General features: G+C 40.7%; 2 protein-coding genes across 3 annotated transcripts in view; one reads left to right on the top strand and one right to left on the bottom strand.

The window, feature by feature from the left end:
• MPP7 (MAGUK p55 scaffold protein 7) overlaps positions 1-27,773 on the bottom strand; it is a 327,469-nt gene that overhangs the window by 232,330 nt on the left and 67,366 nt on the right. The window lies entirely within an intron of this gene.
• LOC123324860 (double homeobox protein A-like) lies at positions 15,701-16,237 on the top strand. Its single transcript, XM_044915231.1, has one exon. The coding sequence runs from the start codon at positions 15,701-15,703 to the stop codon at positions 16,235-16,237; it is 537 nt and encodes a 178-aa protein (XP_044771166.1).

The following is a 27,773-nucleotide window of genomic DNA, read 5'->3' as shown; positions in this document are numbered from 1 at the left end:
CATTTTCCAGGAAAGACCACATGTTAGACCACAAAACAAGTCTTAACAAATTTAAGAAGTCTGAACCCATACCAAGTATCTTTTCTGACCTCAATGGAATGAAACCAGAAATCAATAACAGAAGTAAAAATAAAAATCCACAAATATGTGGAAATTAAGCAACACACATGTAAACAACCAGTGGGCCAAAGAATAAATCACAAAATAAATTAGAAAATATCTTTAGACAAATAAAAATGAAAATATAACATATTAAATCTTATGGGATGTAGTAAAGACAGTGTTGAGTGAAGTTTGTAGCTGTAAACAATTAAAAAAGAAAAAAGAAAAATCTAAAATCAATACCTAACTTTATAACTCAAGGAACTAGAAGAACAATGTTAGCAAAGAAAGGAAATTATCAGAGCAGAGATAATAGGAGAAAACAAAAAAATTAATGAAACAAAAGTTTTTTTCAAAAAAATCAAAATTAACAAACCCTTTGCTAAGAATAAAAGACGACTTAAATAACTAAAATCAGAAATGAAAAAAGAAACATTACAACTGATGTCACAGAAATGAACCATAACAGGCTATTAACAACTATATACCAACAAGTTTGGTAACCTAGAATGGATAGATTCCTAGAAACATACAACCTACAAAGTGAACATAAATTTAAAATGTGAACAGACCAATATCTAATAAAGAGATTGAAACAGTAATCAAAAACCTCCCAGCAAATTAAAGCACAGGGCCAGATGACTTCACTAGAGAATTCTACTAAACATTTAAAGAATTAACACCAAAACTCCTCAAGTTCTTCCCCAAAATTGAAGAGCAAGGAACACTTCCAAGTTCATTGAGGCCACCATTACCCTGATAGCAAAGCCAAACAAAACACTACAAGAAAACTGTAGACCAAACTTCCTGATGAACAGTAATTTAAAAGTCCTTAAAAAATACTAGCAAACCAAATTGAACAGCACATTAAAAGGATTACACACCATTACCAAGTTGGATTTATCCTAGGGATGCAAGGATGGTTCAACATATGAAAATGTGATATACCATGTTAAATGAATGAAGGACAAAACCACATGATCATCTCAATTCATGGAGAAAAGGCATCTGGCTAAATTAAATACGTTTCATGATTAAGACAATAAACTAGAAATAGAAGGAAACTACCTCAGTATCATAAAGGCCATATATAAAAAGTTCACAGCTAACATCAATGCTAAAAGACTGAAAGCTTTTCCTCTAAGATGAACAAAGCATTGATGCCCACTCTCACTACTTCTATTCAACATAATACTAAAATGTATAATTGCTTTGCAATTTGGCAAGAAAAAATAAATAAAAGGCAGCCAGATTAGGAAGGAAGAAGGAAAATTATCTCTATTCACAGATGACATTACATGATCGTGTATGCAGAAAACCCAAAAGATCACACACACACACACACACACACAAATTGTTAGAATGACTAAACAAATTCAGCAAAGTTGCAGGATACAAAATGAACACAAAAAAAATCAACTGAGTTTTCAAACACAAACCACAAACAACCCTAAAAGGACATTAAGAAAACAATCATACTGGGTCGCCTGGGTGGCTCAGTCATTAAGCGTCTGCCTTCAGCTCAGGTCATTATCCCAGGGTCCTGGGATCGAGCCCCACATTGGGCTCCCTGCTCAGCAGGAAGCCTGCTTCTCCCTCTCCCACTCCCCCTGCTCGTGTTCCCTCTCTCGCTGCATCTCTCTCTGTCAAATAAATAGATAAAATCTTTAAAAAAAGAAAGAAAGAAAACAATCATACTGATAATAGCATCAAAAGAACAAGATACTAAGGAATAAATTCAACCAAGAAGGTCAAAGACCTATAGATTGAAAAACTTGCAAAACACTGCTGAAAGAAATTAAAGAAGATGCAAATAAATGGAAAGATACAGACTGGAAAACTTAAAATTGTTAAAATGTCGGGGCGCCTGGGTGGCTCAGTTGGTTAAGCGACTGCCTTCGGCTCAGGTCATGAACCTGGAGTCCCAGGATCGAGTCCTGCATCGGGCTCCCTGCTCAGCAGGGAGTCTGCTTCTCCCTCTGACCCTCCTCCCTCTCATGCTCTCTGTCTCTCATTCTCTCTCTCTCAAATAAATAAATAAAATCTTAAAAAAAAAAATTGTTAAAATGTCCATAGCACCCAAAGCAATCTACAGATTCATTATATCCTCAGCAAAAATCCTAATGACATTTTTTGCAGAAATAGAAAAACTGCCCTAAAATTCATATGGGATCTCAAAGAACTCTGAAAACACAAATCAATATTAAAAAAGAAGAAAAAAGTTTGAAGCCTCACAATTCCTGACTTCAAAACATATTACAAAGCTACAGGTAAATGTGGTACTGGCATAAAGACAGACATACAGACCAATGAAATAGAAATCAGAACCCGGAACAGAAACTCTCAGACATACAGTCAAATGATCTTCAACCAAGGTGCCAGGACTACTCAATAGAGAATGGACAATCTCTTCAACAAGTGTTGTTGGCGGGGTGCCTGGGTGGCTCAGTCGTTAAGCATCTGCCTTCGGCTCAGTTCATGATCCCAGGGTCCTGGGATCAAGCCCCGCATTGGGCTCCCTGCTCAGCAGGAAGCCTGCTTCTCCCTCTCCCACTCCCCCTGCTTGTGTTCCCTCTCTCACTGTGTCTCTCTCTGTCAAATAAATAAAATCTTAAAAAAAAAAAAAAATACAAGTGTTGTTGGCAAAACTGAATATTCACATGCAAAAGAATTATGTTGGATCCTTACCATACACCATATACAAAAATTAACATGAAATAAGACCTAAACATAAGACCTAAAACTATAAAACTCTTAAAAAGAGAACAGGGAAAAAGCTTCGTGGCATTGAATTTGGTAACGATTTCTTGGATATGACACAAAAGCACAAGCAACAAAAGTAAACATAAATAAATGGGACTACATAAAATCTTTAAAAACTTCTGAGAAAGTAAACAATCAACAGAGTGAAAAGACAACCCACAGAATGGAAGAAAATACTTGCATATCATATATCTGATAAGGGGTTAATATCTAGAATATATAAAGAGCTCCTACAATTCAACAAAAATAAATACATGGGCAAAGAACTTGAACAGACATTTCTCCAACAAGCACATGAAAAGATGTTCAACATTATTAATCATTAAAGAAAGTGCAAACAAAATCACAAAGAGGTATCACCTCACACCCACTTACTAACCAAAACAAAAACGAAAACAAAACACAGAAAATAACAACTGTTGGCAATAATGTAGAGAAATTGGAACCCTGTGCCCTGTTGGTGGGAATTTACAATGGTGCAGCCACTATGGAAAACAGTATGAAAGTTCCTCAAAAAATTGAAAATGGAATTACCACGTGACCCAGCATAATTCCACTTTGGCTTATATACCCAAAAGAATTGAAAGTAGGATCTCAAAGAGATATTTGCGAATCCATGTTCATTGCAGCATTATTAACAATAGCGAAGAGGTTAAAGCAAATCAAATGCCCATTAAGAGATGAATAAACAAAATGTGGTGTACACACACACAGATGACAGAGTATTATTCACCTTAAAAAAGAAGGAAATCTCGTCACATGCTACAACACGAGTGAAACCTGGGAACATTATACTAAGTGAAATACGCCAGCAGGGCAAAGAAAACTACTGTATGACTGCACTTATATAAGGTATCTAAAAGTAGCCAAAGTCATAGAAACAGAAAGTAGAATGGTGGTTGCCAGGGGCAAGGGGGTAAGAGAAATGCGGAGTTGTTTGATGTGTATAGTTTCAGTTTTGCCATATAAAAAAAAAGTTCTGGAGATCTGTTACACAACAATGTGAATATACTTAATACTACTGAACCATACACTTAAAAATGGTCAATACAGGGCGCCTGGGTGGCTCAGTTGGTTAAGCGACTGCCTTCGGCTCAGGTCATGATCCTGGAGTCCCGGGATCGAGTCCCGCATTGGGCTCCCTGCTCGGCAGGGAGTCTGCTTCTCCCTCTGACCCTCCCCCCTCTCATGTGCTTGCTCTCTCTCATTCTCTCCTCCCCCCTCTCATGTGCTTGTTCTCTCTCATTCTCTCTCTCTCAAATAAATAAAATCTTTAAAAAAAAAAATGGTCAATACAGTAAATCTTATGTTATGCACTTTACAGTTAAAAAAAAATGAGTGCAACACTTGAAGACAGTCTAAGAAAGAAATGAAATTACTACAAATTAATAGTAGCCAGAAGAGTTGCCCAAAATAGTAGCCAATAATAGTTGCCCAATTATTACCAGAGACAGGAAAGCTTAATTCTAGCAACAAGCAAACGGATTTAAGCAACATTTGCAAATAAAAGCCAGCCTTCACTGTAGAGCATGCACAGCAGTCTTGGAACTTAAGGTTGAAACACATAATATTGTTGTAATTAGGGGCACCTGGGTGGCTCAGTTGGTTAAGCATCTGCCTTCGTCTTGGGCTCCCTGCTCAGTGGGGAGCCTGCTTCTCCCTCTGCCTCTTACCCCGCTCATGCTTGCTTGCTCTCTCACTCTCTCTCTCCCCCTCAAATAAATAAAATCTTTTTTGAAAAATCATTCTTGTAATTAAACTCACAAATAAACACTTCATCAGAGAGCAGGTACTAATACCAGGAAATTAGACTATAAATTTGGGGTACAATAAATGGTTTCAACCATCACTACCATTTATAAATGACAACCCAATTGCTATACCAAAGTAGATAATGTAGTAAACTTCATGACACTCATTTATTTTGGACAGTTTTCTAATTGTGGTTAGACAGTGGTGAGACCCCACAGTATTTCTGTGACTTCTCCCCTTCCAGACACATGGGACCTGACCTGCCTTGACCAATAAAAAGAAAGCATCAGGTTTTTCACTCCCAGGAAGACACATTTAAGTACCACTGAGAGAATCTTGCATCTCCTCTTTCGCAAGCCATCCAATGTTCAAGAGAATGGCACCTCCATCAGCTCAAGTCTTGACAGAGGATGACATCGAGCTGAGTGCCCCACCAATGTGTAATGGACAGATAGCATGAGCCAGAAATAAACATTTATTGTTGGAGTTGTTTGCTGCTAAAGCACAATCTAACCCATCCTGACATACTGGCCATTTGCAAAAATCAATAGTATAATTTTTAAATAATATAAATCATTTAGTCTAAGATACATTGTTATTTACCAGGTACTAATTAATATTGTGTGGTTCAACCCAGTAGTTCCTAAAAATAGAGCCTACTCAAAACATCTGCAATGAATCTGGGTATTTATAAACATGATTTCATGTGTTTACTCACTTGACAACAGAAATCATGCAAATTGTCTAGTTTTGTCAGTTTCTCGGGCCCTAAAATATGGCTATAAAAAACAAGCTTTCTAAAAATCAATTCTTGGGGTGCCTGGGTGGCTCAGATGGTTAAGCATCTGCCTTTGGCTCAGGTCATGATCCTAGGGTCCTGGGATCGAGCCCCACATCGGTCTCTCTGGTCGGCGGGGAGCCTGCTTCTCCCTCTCCCTCTGCCTGCTGCTTTGCCTACTTGTGCTCTCTCTGTGTCAAATAAATAAAATAAAATTCAATTCTTTTTTTTAAAAAAAGATTTTATTTATTTGACAGAGAGAGGGAGAGAAAGAGAGATTGAGAGAGAGTGGAAGGAGGGGCAGAGGGAGAAGCAGACTTTCCGCTGAGCAGGGAGCCCGACACAGGACTTGATCCCAGGACCCTGGGATCATGACCTGAGCTAAAGGCAGACGCTTAACTGACTGAGCCACCCAGAAGCCCACAAAAATCAATTCTTATTTGTAAAATATTATTTATAGTATCAAAGTTAATTGTTATTTCCTAATGAGGGACAGCACTAAAGAGGTAAACTAAAATGTCATACACAGTAGTTGTTAATGCATATTTACATACCTATTTTTTAAAGCTATCACAGATAATGATAAAAGAAAACATGCAGTTCAAAAGCACTGGTCATGTATAATACAAACAACTTCATATTAAGTTAGGTTTTCGTCCACAGGGGTCTGTCCTCACACCCTTAAAGGAAATCCTCACTTTCTTGCACAGGAGTTTATATTCATAACACACTCATCTACTATAATGGTTTCCAAAACTGAAAACAAAAGGGAATAAGTCCCTTAAAGAACAATTCCAAACCCTATTCTTATACAGAAAAATAGTGAATACTGTATTAACTAAAAAGGAACCTGTTCTGGATTGGCCCTTCATATATTACATGGTAGAGAATCTCAGACTTGGAGTCTATCATATGCAAGGGTAGCTTTAACAGTATTTCATTTGTTCATATACCTTTTAATGCTAGCTTCTTCAACTATGTCAATATTTAAACTTCATTAATATTAGTTCCTGGAATCTACTGACCATACTTTGTAAATCCTTAATTTGTATATCACAGCTCTGAAATGATTATTTTCATTTCCAGAGTGAAACAAATGAATGGAAAAGGGAAAAAGTTACCATTTCCAAAGTTTCCTGTGAAGATGGAACAAAAATTAAGTTGCCAAGAAAAGTAACATGCCAGTCATTGTTCAAAACCATGGGAAACGTTTACACAAGAGAATGTTTCACAGAATCCTGCAACGCCTTTGAGTGGATTCATAGACACACTGACTTAAACTCACAAGCTCTGGAGAGATACGTACAACGTGACAGGGAGAAAACTTACTTTTCGGTTCATTTAGGTCAAGAAATTTTAGGATTAGAAGAATCTGACTGAAAAGTCTGACTGAAAAAAAAAAAAAACTGTGTGTGCAGGGACAGAAAAAAAATTAAATACCATATGGAAGCCAGCTGTCGGTCACTTCCTAGTCACACAATCTCGAGGAGTCAGGCCACACAAGAAACAGCGAAAGACGCACTCTGTGCACATCGATACTGCTCAAGTGGTTCAAGTTTCACAGGTCTTTCCCCAAATGGCATCTTAGTGGAGTCCCTTGGCCTCCGTTTCTAAAGTCTCCACACAGACCCCCCCACCCCACTTAATGTTTCTTAGTGCTTATCACAATCTGTGATGGATATTTCATGTGTCTTGTCTGTTGTTCAGTCTTTCCTAGTTGAAGACAAGCCACAAGAGGGCAGGGACTTTAACTGTGTTGCTCACTGCTGTGTTCCTATTCGTTGAATGAATGAATGAATGAATGAATGAGTGAACGCTGGAAGCTCTACCAATTTTAGCTATGATAATATCACACAAGATATTTTATGCCTTATCCCAGTTCCTGGTTGTCCCTCCCAAAGGAGGAAGACTTGCTGATCCCATTGGTCATAATGTAAAACACTTAGTAGGCCAAAGGTAGAGGAGGCAACTTCCCTAACTAATTAAAGACATTAAAAGGCTGGCATTTGGGGCGCCTGGGTGGCTCGGTCGTTAAGCGTCTGCCTTCGGCTCAGGTCATGATCCCAGGGTCCTGGGATCGAGCCCCGCATCGGGTTCCCTGCTCGGCGGGGAGCCTGCTTCTCCCACTCCCACTCCCCCTGCTTGTGTTCCCTCTCTCGCTGTCTCTCTCTCTGTCAAAAAATAAATAAAATCTTGAAAAAAAAAAGGCTGGCATTTATGTCCCGTGCCCTTTGGCATTTCCGGCTCCCTGCTCCCCCCGCCATCACCTATGTTGGTGCCAGTCAGCCCGCCTCCTTAGCGCTCTCTGCATCACACGTGGGTTGGATCCTACCTGTTGTGCTCGTCGCACACCTGCTTTCTCACACACACATCCTCTGACCTGGGCCTTCGCACAGTTCGAAGGCCTGGCCCTTCTTCCTCTTTGTGGGAGAAGGTGGGCGAGCTCCTCTGTAATCACCTTTTTTCCCCCTTCTATCGAAAAGCTTGGCATGGACCACCGTCTCAGACAAGAACACTGGCCACTGTCTACTATTGTACCAGAAAATGTCTTCTGATTAAAAAGTTTTCCAAGTTTTTTTAAGTTTCTATTTGAAATTTAATAGCACTTACCATAGATCCATCTCCCAAAAAAGAGGAAGAAAAAATACCATATAACCACAAATTAGTCATTGTAAACCAAGCCTTTGTCCTGTGCAGCATCTCTTACTGGGTATAACAGAATCCAGTATCTTTACCCCCAAATCCTAAACTGTTCTGATTTTATCTCCCTGAACATCTCTCCGCTGATGTCCTTATTTTGGAGAGATGTTTGCCTAAGTATTTAGGGATATAGAGTACTGAGCTCTGCTACTTATCTAAAATCCTTCAATAGACAGATGGGGGGAGAAAGGGCAGAAGGAGGGGGAGACAGGAAGTACAAGAGGCACAATGTTACCAATTGTTGGCTCTAAGGTGGGCATAGGGGTATTCACTGTACTGTTCTATTTTTCTGTATGTTTGAAATTTTTGTGATTAAAAGCTTTAAAAAAAAAAAAAAAAAAAGAACGTCCAAGTCTCTGGGCCTCTCCTATCTCAGAGCTGGGTGTCTCCTTCGGAGCCCACTCAGCCCACTTAGCAAATGCACTGATCCTGGAACTGGTCTGTCCCCACTTCAACCCCTCTTGCACACTGCTGCCAGCATCATCTTTCTAGAAACCAAAATGATGGCATTACTGACCCATCTGATGATTCAACAGCGCTTTCATGATACAGTTTATAAACTCCCTAAAACGATACCATGCCCTCTGTCCCTAACAGTTTCTTTCATTGCAAAAATCACACCAACACCCTCTCTCAAAGTTCCTACAAAACTACCTGCAGATCCCTGAACACACCATGTTATTTCATGCCTCTGTGTAACCTGCTCACTCTAGTTCCTCTACTTGCTTCAAAATATGGGTCTAATTGTACATAACTGCATGGTTTTTTTTTTAATTTTTTTTTAAGATTTTATTTATTTATTTGAGAGAGAGAGAATGAGAGACAGAGAGCAGGAGAGGGAGGAGGGTCAGAGGGAGAAGCAGACTCCCTGCTGAGCAGGGAGCCCGATGCGGGACTCGATCCCGGGACTCCAGGATCATGACCTGAGCCGAAGGCAGTCGCTCAACCAACTGAGCCACCCAGGCGCCCTAACTAGCATGTTTATTATCACACCGCCTACTGCTGAGCAGTGTGAGCACAAAGGACCATCGTGAGTGACAAGAAAGTCTAAATTGCACATTTATACGTTCTCTTATTCAAACTTGCATATTACTATCCTGCAATTCCTTGTAACATCAGCAGAGGGTGCCATAATTTCACTTTTAACAGTAAAATTAAAGTCCTAACGAAAGCAAGTTTCACAATTTCAGATGCAGTGTTAATGCTCTACAAAATCTATTTCTTACAAATAGGGAATCTGAGAATGAAAACATCCAGTATCAATTTAGTTTGAATAGGGGTTTTTTATTTCAAAAAGAAACCACACGATAATACACCAAAATTCTCAGTGTGACTACACCACTGAGCCAACAGTTAAACTTATAGGAATTTATCCTAAGAAATAAACCACGATGCAACAATCTAAATAAAATACGAGAAAAGGTTCGAGTTTTTAATGACACTATCCTTACTGCAGAGTGATGGCTTCGCTCACAATATCAACATTCAACTGACTCCAATCCATCTGTACCAACACCAGGAGCCTCTACTCCCCACTACCTCTTCATTCAAACTTTTGGCATTTGTTTTACTCTTGGCCTTCTGGTCTACACTTTCTTAAGCTAGTTCCCAGCCCATCTTTAGTTTTGGTTTTGCATTTCCAGAAGGGTACTGACAACTTGAACAGTGACTACATTTTTAGACAGGACTGTAGATCTCAAATTTTCTGGAACTTTCAAAATTCATCTCTACTTTTTGTGAGTTAACTTATATATTTGCGTACAGTCATCCAAAATTTATCAAAGTCCTATGAACTGCATGGTACTATACCAGGCTACAAAAGGGTTTATCAAACTGTAAACATACTTAGATTAATTCCACTTCTAAAATTCTTAATCTGTGCATCTAGATTTTATTCTGTGGTTTTACTCATGACCTTCAGGGACTCAAGTAAACTAGGGCATGTCTTACTTATAGTATTCTGAAGCGGGCATCCTATATGAACTAATCACTGTTAGAGCTCATCCTCATCTGGAAGGATGGAGGTTGGGATTGAAAAATAATGGAACCCCCCAGAATACCTAGGAATTTTATTAGGCTTTCTAAAGACGTTAAAAATCAATTATTACTTATGGCTGCATCAAATGCCAGGAAGCCGGCATCAATTCTCATAAATGCAGTCTCCCCATTAAGGTCATCCATTTTTCAGACAATCTGCTACCAGTCATTGTTTTCTTCAATAGGCAATAGGTAAAAATGCAAGAAATAAGGTCTCTATGCCAAAGCATTAAGAGGCCATCAGATAAGATTGTTTATCAAGTTGGCAAAATCATCTCTTACCAGTGAAAACTCAATAGACACTTGGGACCATCTGAAATCTGAAAAGGCAGAGGGACATTAAAAAGTGAATAATCGGGGCGCGTGGGTGGCTCAGTTGGTTAAGTGACTGCCTTCGGCTCAGGTCATGATCCTGGAGTCTCGGGATCGAGTCCCGCATTGGGCTCCCTGTTCAGCCGGGAGTCTGCTTCTCCCTCTGACCCTCCCCCCTCTCATGCTCTATCTCATTCTCTCTCTCAAATAAATAAAATCTTTAAAAAAAAAAAAAAGTGAATAATCTCCTGATAAGAAAAGCTTCCAAGTCTGACATACCTGTCCGGCAGAAACCCCCACTCACCTGACAGCTCCAAGTGTATTTGGTTTCCTAAAAAGGGTCTCTTCTCATTTGTAGCTCTTTAAAGATTATTTTTATTTTAAGTAAAAAAAAAAAAAATTAATAATAATCTGACAAGAAGAAATGTACTAAAATGCCAAGGGGAGCTGCCAGCTAAAAATGGACTGGGGAGAGTAGGATTTTATAGTTTAAAGGTTGCTGGAAAAGCTCACATGGTTAGCCAGGTCAATGTAAAAAAGAAAAAGGACCTGTAAAAGACAAGGACTCTAACTTCTCTGCAGCCTAAGAAACTGCGCCAGACTGGGGGAGTGGATTAATCAGAAAGAGGAAAAATAATAAATCTGTGCTACCACTATATCTCAACATCAAGGAAACCTGTAAATATCATGTAGAAAACAGGTCTGCTAATTACTTTTCCTTACCACTAGATAGGCTTCTATTAAGATTTACAATGAAAAGTTCTTCCTCCCTAATTTCTGCAACAGTTACACAAAGTGAACCAGGCAATTGTGTTCACTTGATTGTTCCAGACATCATTTCCTAAGTATTAAAAAAATACTTTTATTATTTCTACTCCTCTGTGAGTTATCTTTGGTTGCATTCTGATCTCTTTGGATTAAGAAAATATAACAAGGTCTCAAAAATATTCTTTTTACTCTCCCCCTACACCACCTGAGAACATTTCTAAAACCATTAATTTCACCAACTAGCCAAGATTTCAAAGAGAAAAAATCATAGCTGTCCAAGTTCTGAAAATCTTGCTAAGCATGCCTTGTGGTTCTAGCGCTGTGTTTCTCTGCCCTGATCCTTGAAGAGTACATTGCTATGGAGAGGAAAGACTCAAGAAAAGGATCTGATAAAAGGCTAGCATTTGGAACACGTGACATTACTGTACCAAACGTTTAGGTGAGGGAGGGATTACCTAAAACCATTGTACTTCCAGTCCTAAGTACTCCTTTTGCAAGGCTCTGGCAAATACAACTAACTAAATCAGTACTGCATCATCCTGAATTAATAATCTGATCTTAACACTTTCTAATATCAAGGATTCCCAGATTCACTATACCTTAAGCAGTAAACAGAGAAACTAGAGATGATTACTTAAAACCCACCAGACAGAATGACCCTGAGTGGCAATAATAAGTATTACACAGATAGTCATAAAAGAGATGTACCTCGAAATGAAAACTTGGGCAGATTATATTTAGCTGAGTAATTCTGCTACCTAGACTCTAAGCAGGTCTCCCAACCACAAGCATAGGAATGGCTGAGGGGAAAAACAAGGTGAGACTTGCTATCTTACTCATCTCTGTTAAGTGCTGGCTATAAATCAAGGCAGCCTGCCCAAACACACAAAACAATATAATGATGATCTAAGAGAGAGCTGTTGAATTTATGCAATCAGGAAACCTGCACAAAATTAAGGGATAAACTATGGAGGCCTCAGATGTAATTGCTATGTTCCATGGATCTGAAAATGATTAAAGAATGGGGGCGGGCGGTAGGGTTCCGGCAGGAATCTGCAATCAAATAGTACACACCAATTTGTTGTAAAATGGCAACTAGAAATTACTGAATTTTCAGCATCTTCCCCTTTTTATTCCCCAAATTTTCATATTCATTCTAATACAGTACAAAGGTACTTTGGGGGGAAAAAAGTATAGAAAAAGGATAGGGATGTATTTTTTCTTAAGTCTTCAAATTTATTATTGAAATACTTTTTCCTAGTCAATTCTACCAATTAAGCAAAATTCTAATCGCAGAGCTCAATGGATCAGAGCATCCTAATCCAGAAAAATAAAGGAGTATTCTCCTATTTGTGGGTTGAATAACTAGGAATATTTCTAGTAGTTGTTAGCTGAAGCACTGGGAGGAAGTGAGGGGAGGGGTGAGACAGTAAGTATCACATTCAAATTCAGGTATTTTACTTCTTTTAAGACAAGTGAAGTATCACTCTATATAAACTATTCTTTGGACTTCATGGAAGGCCCTGGAAATGCTAGTCTCCGTAGAGACATGCACGGTTGATTTTCTCTTTCTGACAATCAGAAGCATGCCTACCTAAGGTCAGCTCAGGACACGAGGGCTGTGAAAAGGGAGATTCTGGAATTCAGGACAACAGGGGAGAGCTCGTCTAGACAGGGAAGACGGGAGGGCAGTGGTGGCTCACGGGACAGGAAGAGGCGGTGACGGACCAAAGAGGAATCAAGGGCACATACAGCCACCCAGCAATTCCTCCCAGATGACGGACTCTGCAGGTGCTGCAGCTAAACCATCAGGATTACTGTGTTCCAGACGATTTCTGCCACTCCAAACACCTGAAAGCCTTCCAGGTTTTTAGTTATCTTTAGAAGAGAAGCCTACTGGGGCACCTGGGTGGTGCAGTTGGTTAAGCGTCTGACTCTTGGTTTGGCTTAGGTCGTGATCTTAGGGTCGTGAGATTGAGCCCCAAGTCGGGCTCTGCACTGAGCATGGAGTCTGCGCCCTCTTCCTCTGCCCGTCCCACTCGTGCTCTCTCTCAAATAAATAAATCTTTACAAGAAAAATAAAAGCAAAGCCTATTAATTCTAAGGATTCCAGTAACAAGCAAATACACCAGAGGAATATTCTTCAGCCCAGATTCTACTCCTAGGAATTTTCGCTATAGACATCATTTACATGTGTTTGAAAATACAGATGTGTAAGAAAACTTACGAATCATCACTGTTGACCAAAAAAAAAAGATAATGAACTAAAATGTTCACCAATCAGGCAATGGTTAAAAAAAAAAAAAATGAATGAAAAGTGGAAAGAGGGAGGAGGGTTGGGATATAAAATGGAGCTAAATTTTTAGACTATATTTTTTGTATTTTTTAAAATTCATCAATATGTATTCAATTCTCACTAACCTAATTAAAAACAAAGAACTACACGTTACAGCAATGTTTTGAAACTCAAATACCAAACCATGGCCCACAATTTCATCATGGGTCTCAAAGTCCATTTAAATGATCATTATACTTAATATATTTATAAAAGTATCTAGGTGTCTTTCCCCTCCATTAAACTACAAATTCCTTAGGAACAAAAATAAATATAAATTGTCCTCCACAATGCCAGGCACAGTGATGCTCATTAAATGTATCCTGAGTGCATAACTAAACAAAAACACATCTGACCTAAGGCTACATGACGTGTAACCACATGGGCACTTGGCCAAAGTCATGACTAAGTTCTCTGAGCTAGGTCAGCCTGAATGAAAAGGACATAGCTCTCAGAAACTGTATACATTTCAAAAACTTCTAGGGGCGTCTGGGTGGCTCAGTCGTTAAGCGCCTGCCTTCGGCTCAGGTCATGATCTCAGGGTCCTGGGATCGAGTCCCACATCGGGCTCCCTGCTCCGCGGGAAGCCTGCTTCTCCCGCTCCCGCTCCCCCTGCTTGTGTTCCCTCTCTCGCTGTGTCTCTGTCAAATAAATACTTAAAAAAAAAAACTTCTATAATCCCTTAGAAGATTCTAGGTTTCCTAGATCGAATTTATCCCTCACCAAGACTCCCAACAGATTAAAAACTAAATGACTCATCTGGAAAGTCAATTTACACGGTGTTAAAAAGCAGCCAATACAGATCAGTGATTCATGTCATGGCAAAGATGGTAAATAGTATTATTTATCTGGCGCCGGGCAGGGAAATCAAGGCTTGGGTGATACAAATCAATTATAGTTCCCTTATAGTCTATAATTATAATAAGGAAACCAGAATATAAAGTATTAGGGATGATGTTAATATAGAATTTGTATAAGACTCCCAAAAGAAATCTCAGATTTTTTCATGAGAAACATAAGCTTGTTTCTATGAATGTAACTTTTTTACTTGGGGCTCTGCACTTATAGTGACTACATACTGATCAAGACAGAGGATTTCTTCAAACATTCTAAATCATTTTTACAATAATTCAAAAATTGTGAGAGGATTTCATATTTCCTATTTTTCATTAATATTTATATTTATAAATAAATATAAATATTTATATTTATAAATTATATTTATAGTTACGCTTTTTCATTAATAAATGCACTTCGTGACGATGCATAAAGACTTCAAATTCAATCAAACTTTTCATATCAGGTTTTTTTTTTTTTAAGATTTTATTTATTTATTTGACAGAGAGAGAGAGACACAGCGAGAGAAGGAACACAAGCAGGGGGAGCGGGAGAGGGAGCAGCAGGCTCCCTGCTGAGGAGGGAGCCCGATGCAGGGCTCGATCCCAGGACCCTGGGATCGTGACCTGAGCCGAAGGCAGACGCTTAACGACTGAGCCATCCAGGCACCCCATATCAGGTTCTTTAAAGTAACACTTTCCAAAGGCAAACTATGAAGACCAGAAAACTCCATGGTTTTCAAAGGTTAAGGGGGAAGAAGGGATAAATAAGCAGAAAACAGGATTTTTCGGCAGTGAAACTATTCCCTATAATACTAAAATAGTGGATACATTTGTCCAAACCCATAGAACGTGAAACACCAACACCGAACCTAATATAAACTGTGGACTCGGGAGTGATAACCATGTGCCAGTGTGGGCTCATCAACTGTAACAAATACAACATTCTGGTGGAATACGTTGAAAACAGAGCAGGCTATGCATGTGTAGGGCAGAGTATAAGGGCAATCTTTGTGCCTTCCACTCAATTTTGATATGAACCTAAAACTGCCCTGAAAAAAATCAATTTTAAACTCTTTAAAATATTTTTTTCCTTTAAACAGGCATAAATGCTTTATTAGTAAATCATTCTTTTGTAGTCAATATCTACTGAACATTATTAGTGAGCACTTGTAATCTAATTTTTCCTAAGTTTAATTTCTACTTTGAATTATCAATAAACATAATACACAATCTCTGTGGTTCTTGCAATTTTCTATTAAGTTCCTTAAGATGTTCCATCATGCTGATCCTTAGACTTCAGAACTCTCTTCCAACATGGCCCAAGACAACTCTCCAAACAAGACCATAACAATGAATCAGAGACGCAGCCGCACCAAATTCACAGAAGATCAATTGAAAATCCTCATCAAGGCATTTCACCAAAATCCTTACCTAGGTTATGCTACCAAACAAAGACTCGCTTTAGAAATCAACACTGATGAGTCCAGAGTCCAGACTTGGTTTCAGAATCAAAGAGCTAGGCACCAGTGCCAGAAAAAATCAGAACCCGATGAGGACTTAGAATCAAGTCAAGACCAAGATCACTCTGAAGAGGAGATTCAAAGTAGAGAAGACAGACGGTGTCGTACCAGCTACACTTCTTCGCAATTACACACCCTCTTCGAGGCATTTATGAACAACCCTTATCCTGGCATTGATACCAGAGAGCAACTTGCTAAAGAAATTGGCATTCCAGAGTCAAGAGTCCAAATTTGGTTTCAAAATCGGAGATCCAGATTCCATGTCCAGAGAAAAAGAGAACCTGATGATCAAGACTCAGAACAGAGACAAGACCAGGAACAGGATCTCTGAATGAGAGAGTTCAAGACAACTGTTTCCCAATAAGCTATTGGGCCTTTTCAGACCCCACTAACAAACCCACTAGCTGTCTCTGCAGAAGCCTGGACTCAAGGTCAACTGATACAGTCCCAGCCCATGAACAAGGAAGGCCCTGCATTTCTTAATCAAGAAAATGAGCCCAAGACCCCATCCAGCTTATACCAGCGGCCCTAAATTGCTTCCCCTTGTCCTGACATCAGGGGCTGCATTTTGCTTTGTTCTGGTGTTGCCTTTACCCCCAAATGAACATGGGATGTATGTTACATATAGGTTTGCTCATTATGCACACTCGGTCTTTACTCATGAAGAGTCACGCTCCCCCACTCTCTTCATCAATATGCATGTAGCCTCAACTCCTTTGATTATAAAAAACTTGTTCTCTCCCCCTTCCGAAAGGCGGGTTTGGAGCTCTCCCTCCCACGTCCTTGTCTCCTCATCTGGCTGCCTCTTGAATAAACCCTTTCCCTGCTGCAAAAAAAAAAAAAAAAAAAAGATGTTCCATCATGTGCGGAGAAAGGGGAACCCTCCTACACTGTTGGTGGGAATGCAAGCTGGTGCAGCCACTCTGGAAAACTGTATGGAGGTTCCTCAAAAAGTTGAAAATAGAGCTACCATATGATCCAGCAATTGCACTACTGGGTATTTACCCCAAAGATACAAAAGTAGGGATCCGAAGGGGTACATGCACCCCGATGTTTATAGCAGCAATGTCCACAATAGCCAAACTGTGGAAAGAGCCAAGATGTCCATCAACAGATGAATGGATAAAGAAGATGTAGTATATATATACAATGGAATATTATGCAGCCATCAAAAGGAATGAGATCTTGCCATTTGCAACGACGTGGATGGAACTGGAGGGTATTATGTTGAGTGAAATAAGTCAGTCAGAGAAAGACATGTATCATATGATCTCACTGATATGAGGAATTCTTAATTGCAGGAAACAAACTGAGGGTTGCTGGAGTGGGGGGTGGGGTGGGAGGGATGGGGTGACTGGGTGATAGACACTGGGGAGGGTATGTGCGCTGGTAAGCGCTGTGAATTGTGCAAGACTGTTGAATCTCAGATCTGTACCTCTGAAACAAATAATGCAATATATGTTAAGAACAAAAAAAAGAAGAAGAAGGTAGCGGGAGGGGAAGAATGAAGCGGGGGAAATCGGAGGGGTAGACGAACCATGAGAGACGATGGACTCTGAAAAACAAACAGGGTTCTAGAGGGGAGGGGGGTGGGAGGATGGGTTAGCCTGGTGGTGGGTACTGAGGAGGGCACGTTCTGCATGGAGCACTGGGTGTTATGCACAAACAATGAATCATGGAACACTTCATCTAAAACTAATGATGTAATGTATGGGGATTAACATAAGAATAAAAAAAAAAAAAAGATGTTCCATCATGTATTTTTACTGAAGCCATCTTTCAACTTAACACAACCATCTTCCCACAAATCTACAAAGTGAGAATCGTTTGCAAAAAAACCCCAAAAAATAACAAAAAAAAATTCTTCTTATATGCAAATTCTTGACAAAACCTTTCTTGTGGTCTACTAACACTGAAGGTATAAAACAGCAGGGACTGGTACACTGATCTCACACTCATTAAGAATTTTTCGAAACTCAGTGCTATGTTGGTGGTAGTTTGCAAATAATGTTCTTCGAAGTGTCTTCTCAAGGATTCTCTAGAGTGCTCTAAGTAAATCTTCATCAACGCCTGTTGATTCATCTTGAAATGAAACTTTCTGATTTAATAAACTTCTGGATAAACATAGTCTCTATGTAATCTTGTCGTCAGCAGGGCTACTAACAATATTACTCAGAAGTAAAACATTTTAAATTTTCTTTTCTTCACTAGGTTCTAACACAGTGTTCAAAATTTCCTGGCAGGCTGGCAAATGAAGCGATTTTGAATTCTATAATGTATTTGGGCTTCAGTAAGGAATTGTGTGGCCTTGTAACTAGCTGGCCGCATGAGTCATTCTAAGGGTTATAACTGAAATTTACAAAGGAATTGTGCTTATTTTGCCCTATCTGGCCTTTAAAAAAATTATACATCTATATAGCATAAGGTGGACGTTGTGTTTTAAGGCACCAGAATTGTCTACTTGGTACCTCTGCTTCATGTAATAACATTCCACGCAAATGAGGTTTTCAGGTTAAGAAAGAACTATCAAGGTACTCAAGTTCAAGTGTGAGATCATCTTTTATTATATTACCTAATTAATGCCAAACTCTTAATTTTAGGCCTCTAAGTTTATCTTGTAAATTTATTGCTTTGGGGCTTTAACTCAAAAGCTTTTCATTATGATGGGAGGATAAGTATCTCAAACTTGAATCATTTAAAATATGCAGAATTTTTTTTTAAGATTTTATTTATTTATTTATTTGAAAGAGAGAGAGAGAGAGAAACAGCATGAGAGGGGAAGGTCAGAGGGAGAAGCAGGCTCCCCGCCGAGCCGGGAGCCCGATGCGGGACTCGATCCCAGGACTCCGGGATCATGACCTGAGCCGAAGGCGGTCGCTTAACCAACTGAGCCACCCAGGCGCCCTAAAATATGCAGAATTTAAAGGGACTTTGATATTTACAGTTTCAGAATATCATTTTTTCAACATATTTTTAGGTTACCTTCATTATAAGAATGTTTAAAATAAGTAAAACAGGAAAAGATAAAACATTAGTTTTCATTTAACTTAATTACAATTCTGGAAAAGTAGTACATTATAAGATTACATTCTTTGTAATCAAAACTTTGGGAAAATTACTTTTATAAAGCTTTGAGATTAATGGTCCCCTAAAATTTTATTAAGTCCCTTAATGAAATGAAATTCAATTATTTGTTTTTAGAAATAAACAGTTGTATTTCTTAAAAAAAAAAAAAAAGAGTCCTAAAATCTCATCAAAATCAGACCTTGCACAAGAACTGTAGCAGTTATGGAAATTAACACAATTTATGCTCCACTTACCACCACCTAATACCAGAGGAAGAAGAGGAGAAAAAGAACAACTAGGAAAGCTGGATAAGCCTTTTTTTTTTTTTTAAATGTCTGAAAACAAAAAAAAAAAAAAAAATCTTCCGAAGTGGGACTTGAATGGCCAAGATCTGGAGGAAAAGGGCAATACCTGGAGATGCCCCCAACATTCCACACTGCCTTTCCCTGAGCACATTCCCAGTTCATAAGCAGCAGAGATAAGAGGCTGAGAGATAAGACATCTGTCAGAAAGCAGAGGCATTAAAGAGAGCCTCTGTCAGTCTGACAGGGCTGGGAAGACAAAAACTGGAATTCTGGACTAGTAAGGCAGCTAGCTAGGGCTTGAAGGGTCAAGATTCCAGAGAGAAGAAAAGCACAAAAAAGTGAGTCCAGCAATCTGAGCTACTTTTTGGCTCAAGTATTCACTCATTCATAAGCAAACGAAAGCATGAGGTAGAGAAGTTGAACAGAATACAGTTCTAGGAGACTGAGAAGCTGAGCAGAGATACAGTCTGTCTCACCACACCGGAAAGATAAAAACTGGAGTTTGGGGCCTAACAAAGGAGACAGGCACAACTAAATCCCACCGGCTTTCAGTTAGGACCCCTAAAGGCCTGCACCCAGTTGAAACCTCGAAAGAACTCCACCTGTGGGGTAAGGGAAAGCTGGAAATACACGAGGCCCTACAAAGGTGTCACACTCTCAATTGGCTCAGCCTCTGATTGGATTAAGGTGACTGCCTCTATTCTAACTGCCTATCAGAAACCAACCTACCATCAGAGCTGCTTCAATTTTCCATAATGACCAATATTCAATCAAGAATTCCTAGACTTGGGGCACCTAGGTCAGTTAAGCAACTCTTGATTTCAGCTCAGGTCAGGGTCTCAGGGTTGAGAGACAGGGCTCCGTACTCAGCAGGGAGTCTGCTTCTCTCCCTCTCCCCCTCCCCCCTACTTGTGCACACGTGTGCATGTTTGTGTATGTGCTCTCTCAAATAAAATTAAATAAATCTTTCTTAAAAATTACTAGCCTTTTCAAGAGATAGAACAGAAAAAGACAGACAACTGAAAGAAATTCACAGGTAATCCAGAGAGTGGAATCATCAGATATGGACAGTACTGATCACGGTTTATACTAAAGAAAATTTAAGCCATGAAGGAGAAGTTCATCAGTACCAAGAGAGTTCCCGAGTGAATCAAATGCACAGACAGAGCTGACAACCACTGGGTGTTCGAGTCAATCAAACCTAGACTCAAATCCAAGCTCTACCACTTACCAGCTTTCTTTTCCCCTTAAAGATGGATAGTTCATCCTCATAGTGTTATTGTGAAAATTAAGTGTCTTCCACAGAATCTATCATACAATAGTCTGTAAACATTATGTCATGTGTGATGGTCAATAATTGTTACATCTGGATTACCTTATCCCAGGACTAAGTTCCTGCACACTCTCTTTTCATGTGGCAGAGTAATTAATACACTATCAACTTTTTTTTTTAATTTTTTTAATTCTTATGTTAATCCCCATACATTACATCATTAGTTTTAGATGAAGTGTTCCATGATTCATTGTTTGTGCATAACACCCAGTGCTCCATGCAGAATGTGCCCTCCTCAATACCCACCACCAGGCTAACCCATCCTCCCACCCCCCTCCCCTCTAGAACCCTGTTTGTTTTTCAGAGTCCATCGTCTCTCATGGTTCGTCTACCCCTCCGATTTCCCCCGCTTCATTCTCCCCCTCCCGCTACCTTCTTCTTCTTTTTTTTTTGTTCTTAACATATATTGCATTATTTGTTTCAGAGGTACAGATCTGAGATTCAACAGTCTTGCACAATTCACAGCGCTTACCAGCGCACATACCCTCCCCAGTGTCTATCACCCAGTCACCCCATCCCTCCCACCCCACCCCCCACTCCAGCAACCCTCAGTTTGTTTCCTACAATTAAGAATTCCTCATATCAGTGAGATCATATGATACATGTCTTTCTCTGACTGACTTATTTCACTCAACATAATACCCTCCAGTTCCATCCACGTCGTTGCAAATGGCAAGATCTCATTCCTTTTGATGGCTGCATAATATTCCATTGTATATATATACTACATCTTCTTTATCCATTCATCTGTTGATGGACATCTTGGCTCTTTCCACAGTTTGGCTATTGTGGACATTGCTGCTATAAACATCGGGGTGCATGTACCCCTTCGGATCCCTACTTTTGTATCTTTGGGGTAAATACCCAGTAGTGCAATTGCTGGATCATATGGTAGCTCTATTTTCAACTTTTTGAGGAACCTCCATACAGTTTTCCAGAGTGGCTGCACCAGCTTGCATTCCCACCAACAGTGTAGGAGGGTTCCCCTTTCTCCGCATACTACTATCAACTCTTAACAAAAGTGTTTTTCAAGTGAAAAAAAAATTCATCTGTTTTTGTTTTGTTTTGAATCACCAATAATATATTCTGGAACTACCAATGCTTTTCAGAAAAAGTATTTTATAAAAAGTAAAAAAAAAAAGTATTTATTAATTTATACTCTGATTCCTTCCCCTAAAAAAAGATCTGAGGTAGCTGACAGAGATACATACCAACAAGAAGCAGGGGCTTTTGATTCTCCGTGGTGCTTTGTTTTTATTTTTCAGTGAGAAAAGGGCAGACGGACGATGGTGGAAAATGGATACAAAAGTTTCTAGGCAAAGTATTATAGTCCTGAGCTGACACAGGACATAAATAAAAGTATACACTTCGGTAGATCTTGACAATAGTACTTAAGGCACCATTATTTTGTTTGACCCACAACCCTCTGAGGCAGGTTATAGCTCCATTTTACCCTTCCTGTACCAGATCCACATAACAAGAAGAGGACAGACAGAAGTCCAGAACTCAGTGTTCCTTCCACGCTGTCAGGCTCATGCCGCCTCTGCCCGCAAAGCCAAGCTGGTACCACCAAGATGACAGAAAGGTAAAACCAACCCCAAAACTGTCTTCCAGCTATTAGTCTACAAGCATGCCTACACATACAACGATCTGGTAAGCTCCAGAGAAGACAGGAGAGTGGAGGATGCGGCTGTGGAAACATGAAGTTATCACTACACTAGGCAGCTACTAGAGGGAAGTAAGAGCAAGCCCATGAAATGTCATACCGGGACTTCTACTCAGACTGAACAGCTGCGGCTCCTCACCTGTGATATCCCACCCTCCTTCCTGGCTTCCTTTTCCTCTTTAAAATCTATCAACTCAAAGTTAAACAGAGACAGCGATGTGTCAGTAATTTACATCGGCAATTCCCAAACCGCAGTCTTTCACACCTCCACCCTCACAAGTTTTCTGTTACATAAAAAAACTCCTCTTTCACTTACCACTTTTCTTAAATCAAGGTTTTGTTTTGTTTTTTTAAACTTGAATGCCTACTCTGGACCCTTTTGAAACCAGGAGTTTGATGAGCCAGTTATGTTTTCCAGTATATGCAGTATATGTGAAAATAAAGGCATAGTGTTTAACACAAAAACTGTTTGGGGCGCCTGGGTGGCTCAGTCAGTTAAGCATCTGCCTTCAGCTCAGGTCATGATCCCGGGGGCTTGAGATCGAGCCCCACGTTGGGCTCTCTGCCTGCCGCTCCCCCTGCTTGTGCACTCGCTCTGTCAAATAAATAAATAACATCTTTTAAAAAACAAAAACACACACAAAAAATTGTTAAGAATAATGCTAAAATAACCCTGCATTGTCTACCCTTAGGAAACATTAGTTTTTTTTTTTAATTCTGTTAGCAACTATTTATATATTTTTTAAAAAATATAAACAGAGTAAACGCTTATAACATTATTACGTGACACATCAGTGTTGACTCCTTTATCCAGTTGTGAATTAATATTCTTTCTTACCTAAAAAGTACTGTTATTTCTGGTGGCAATCCATTCTATTCCAATCTCCCTAGCTCTCCATAAATGAGCATGCTGTCTACATTTAGTTATATGAATCTCCCTCATGCCTATAGACAATTACAGATGGTTTCTCCCTTCAATAACCTGTCAAGATAGAGAAATCAAAAACATGAAAATACCAGATGCCAATTTTAATTATGTTCTCACCAAATAGTATCTTTTTTTCTGATGCACTTAAAATGAAAACGAATACACTGTTTTCACCACATGATACATACAGGATATGTACCTGATACATCTGAACTCAGTGTCCAGAGTCATTTTATATGCCCAATTCCTGTTAGAGAAAGAACTTAACATGATTTTTGCAATTACCACTGCCAAAAAAATTACCCTGGAAGATTATTTTTTAATTAACCTAGTTTCTTACCAAAGCAAATGAATTTTATGCCAATTCAGCAAACCACAAAGCCAAATGCATACCCAATTCAATTATCTTTAATCTTTCAACTAAGAAAAATTGTCCTTATCTACTTTTTGTCACTACTTCCCTGTCCAGAACAAAGCATTTTAGCAGTCAGAATGACATGTGCTCATGAGCACAGATCGTACGCAGAGGCGAGAAACAGCCATGGACACTTCCCTTACTAACAGTGGGAACAGGGACACCAGACCATGATTTGCAGAAGGCTCTACAAGTCACTCATAGGGGGCTCCCCATCAGCACAGTGGCTTGCACTCTACTGGGCAGTGCTCTTTACACTGGAACAAGTCGAAGACCAGATCCAGAAGAGCCTGTATGTACTTCCACAAGAACGTAAGTCAGGCAAGTCACTGTCCCTCCCGCTATGTCCCGGAAGTGGTCATACCTGTGTACAAGTAACGAGACTGGGTCCAGGATGGAGTCATTCATGCTAAGCCCCAATGTCAGCAAACCAAAACTTCACTAAATATCTATGCCTGGCTCTCCCGGAAAAGGCAGGCCTAGGTCAGCCAGTCAGCACTTGTGACCTGACCTGGTTTCCTCAAAAGCAGGAAAGCAACCCTGCCTTAGCCACACAGCAAATGCCTCCCGTAACTTCCTTGTTCCTGCTCACCTTGGTCTATGAAACCTCTTGCCTTGTACAGCTCTTCAGAGCTCCTTTCTCTCTGCCCAATTCATATATCACTGAATAACGCCAATAAGATCCTTAAAATGTACTCAGTTGAATTTTGTTCTTTAAATCCAGGAGCACCCGTGAAAATCCACAGTACGCATTCACGGTCAATGGCACCTCCATCCCTCCTCTTACCTCCATGTCTGCTTTTCCTAAGCAGCACCGGTTCCTCCCTCGGGTGACGCCTGAATGTCAGAAACACTCCGGTAACAATGATGTCAAACAGCCTCCAACTTGTTAAGGGATAGTGTCTGGTCAGGTGATACACTAATCAATATGCTACTCTACCCTGAGAGACAGGCTATCAGTCTTACTGTCGATCTCTCCATCTGTCATTTTTGACTCAACTAGGAAACCAGGGCGAAACAGTCTAGCTTAAAGGTCAGCACCAGGCATTGAGCCACGTCCCACGGTCACAGGGCCTAACTCGGGTGCCCTAGAAACAGTCATCTGTCTTTTGGGTTACGATTCCAGTTTCATAAATAAGACTCTCCTTTCAGGAGCCACAGACATTTTGAATCTCATGAGAACTGTGGGCCCCTCTGTCCTCGGGAACATTCACGAAATATGCAAGAAGCCACATCTAGTCCAGGCATGCCACGGAGCCAGAAGACTCCGAAGTCTGTTCCCATGCCCAGACCAAGAACTCTTGCTCTAGGGGCTTGCAAAAGCTGACACGAGGCCACAACCTCACATTTGAAGAGAGATACCGCGAGTCTGTGCTCACGTGTAAATCAGAAGCAATTACAAAATATCTTCAAGAAAAATCAAATGCGCCACACGAAAAGGCTATGACCAGCAGCGGCGGCAGCTCTAGGATTTTAGACATTAGGGATGGGATGTGATGGGGCAGAGGAGGAGACTCACAAGGTACGGACACTGTGTTTGCATCATTCTCCAAGTAAATATCAAGAAAACAGCCATTGTTCCTATCAAATATGGGGGGGGGGAGAGAACTATTATGAAGAGATAAAGACCCAAAAGTGCCCCTCCTATCGTGGTTCACCACTGTCTGCTGGATCTTAAGAATATTACTGAGCCACATCTTTCCAGCAATGTTTATTGGGATGAAAACTTAGATTGGTTCATGAGACATATGAGAAGATACAGAAGATCTTGAAATCAATCCTGACGTATTCCCCTCCTTGGGACTTGGCTGTGAAGCAGGACCTAGGCAGCTGGAGGAGAAGGGGAGGGACGCTGGAGCTGGCCCATAAGCTGCAGATGGAAGAGGACGGGAGGGGAAGGTGGAGACAAGTCTGGCCCAGCTCAGAAGCAGACCTAGGAGCTCCAGCCGAAGGAGTGACAAAGGTTTGCTCATTGACCAACTCAGGCTCCCCTGAACGCTTTCTCAACTGGGCCTGACTTCTGGGCTTCCACGTTCCTGTCTGCTTTGTCCAATTTTAGCAAGAATCCTTATAAATCAGTTTAACCGGAACCCCCCCCACCCCGCAATACCTAACTGGGCTCATCATCCATCACACCCCAGGTGAGGTCTGATCACGGTGGCCTACCCTGAGCAAGAATCCTGTTAGGTCACTCGAGCCAGACTCTCCCCCCTCAACCCTGATGTTTCCCTTTAGTAATTTCCCATCCAGGGACCCCCAGTCCGCTCCTTGGCTATAACCTGCCACTGGCCCAGGCTGCATTCAGAGTGGAGTCCAATCCCTCTCCACCTGCAAGACCCCACTGCAGTCGTCAGACAACCATCACGATGGCGTCCCTTGAATGAAGCCTGCCTCTCTTTCAACAAAGCTTAAGAATAATTGTTCCTTTAATGGTCTGATTATTTTTTTTAAGAGGAGCAAGGAAAACATCTGACCAATGTGGGAAACTCAGGCATGTTTCAGGCAACGGTAGTAGGTTTTCAAGAGAGGATTTATGTGACAAGGACGGACAGAAGCAGAAAAATGTTCACGCTTAGCCCAGAAGCCTGACCTCTAGCGTGCATCGTTCCGATAAGGATCAAACACACGCTGGTTGCTACATTCTCGAAGGGTCTCATGACTGCTTATGTATCTCACCAATTGTTAATACTGAACTGAATGATAAGCACCAGAGAAATCTTGCGAAAGTAGCTTTACAAGCAGAAATTCAAAGAAAACATTTATGATCTAATACTCCCTGTACATCTCCTCCCCCTTGAGCACTAAGCATAGAACCACCAGCTTCACACAGCAAAAGCGCAGCCCTTTGTGCCCATGGGTCCTGTCCCCGTGCTACTTAAACTCACTTACTAAGTTGCACCATACAACTTAAGAATTACGTCTTGCGGGCGCCTGGGTGGCTCAGTTGGTTAAGCAACTGCCTTCGGCTCAGGTCATGATCCTGGAGTCCCCGGATCGAGTCCCATATCGGGCTCCTTGCTCAGCAGGGGGTCTGCTTCTCCCTCTGACCCTCCCCCCTCTCATGTGCTCTCTCTCTCTCATTCTCTCTCTCAAATAAATAAATAAAATCTTAAAAAAAAAAAAAAAGAATTACATCTTGCCCTTTGAGGGCAATCACAATATTGTGATTGATGATAAATATATATTTGGTCTTCTCCCTGATTCCTAGCACAGAGCTCTGAAAACCCTAGGGACTTCCAAAGCGATGAAGAGAAGTAAAAGGCGTCTTTTGTTATTCATAACATCTCACACCCCTTTCAAACACACCTGAGTTTATGTTAATGAGCTGACTTCCGGAGAACCCCCAAGTGTGGAGGGGAACCAACGACGTGATTTGGGTTGGCACTCTTAGTCCCAACCCCTGACCTCCGAGGAGGAGGGAGGGGCTGGAGACGGAGTCCAATCACCAATGGCCAATGAAAGCCCACAAGGACAGAGCTGGAGAACTTCCAGGTTGGCCGACGCAGGGAGGTATGGGGAGTGGTGCGCTGGGAGAGGGTACGGAGGCTCCACATCCCTTTCCCCTTACCTTGATTTGCGCATCTCTTCCACCTGACTGTTCGGAGTTATAACTTTAAAATAAACTGGTAATCGGGCGCCTGGGTGGCTCAGTTGGTTAAGCGACTGCCTTCGGCTCAGGTCATGATCCTGGAGTCCCTGGATCGAGTCCCGCATCGGGCTCCCTGCTCGGCGGGGAGTCTGCTTCTCCCTCTGACCCTCCCCTCTCTCATGTGCTCTCTCTCTCATTCTCTCTCTTTCAAATAAATAAATAAAATCTTTAAAAAAAAATTAAAAAACAAAAAAATAAACTGGTAATCTAGTAAGTAAACTGTTTTCCTGAGTTCGGTGAACTACTCCAGCAAATTAATGGAACCCGGGGGGGGCGGGTAGTAGGAACCTCTGATTTATGGCTGGTGGGTCAGAAGCACAGGTGACAACCTGAACTTGCATCTGAACGCGGGGAGAGGGGGCTGGTCCTGCGGGACTGACCTGGTGCTACGTCCGGGGAGTGTCAGAATGGAGTTAGGTTGTGGGACCCCTAACTGGTGTCACAGAACTGCTTGGTGTGTGAGCCCCAAAATCGATCCCAGCCCCCAGAAGAGGCAGCTCCAGAG

The sequence above is a fragment of the Neomonachus schauinslandi genome, chromosome 5, assembly GCF_002201575.2.
Source record: "Neomonachus schauinslandi chromosome 5, ASM220157v2, whole genome shotgun sequence".
NCBI classification, from domain to species: Eukaryota; Metazoa; Chordata; class Mammalia; order Carnivora; family Phocidae; genus Neomonachus; species Neomonachus schauinslandi.
Note: the sequence above shows the minus strand (reverse complement) of the source record. Positions and strands in the feature narration are given on the sequence as shown.

Excerpts from the sequence above, each read along its gene's own strand:
- LOC123324860 (XM_044915231.1), top strand. The coding sequence starts at position 15,701 with ATGGCCCAAGACAACTCTCCAAACAAGACCATAACAATGAATCAGAGA.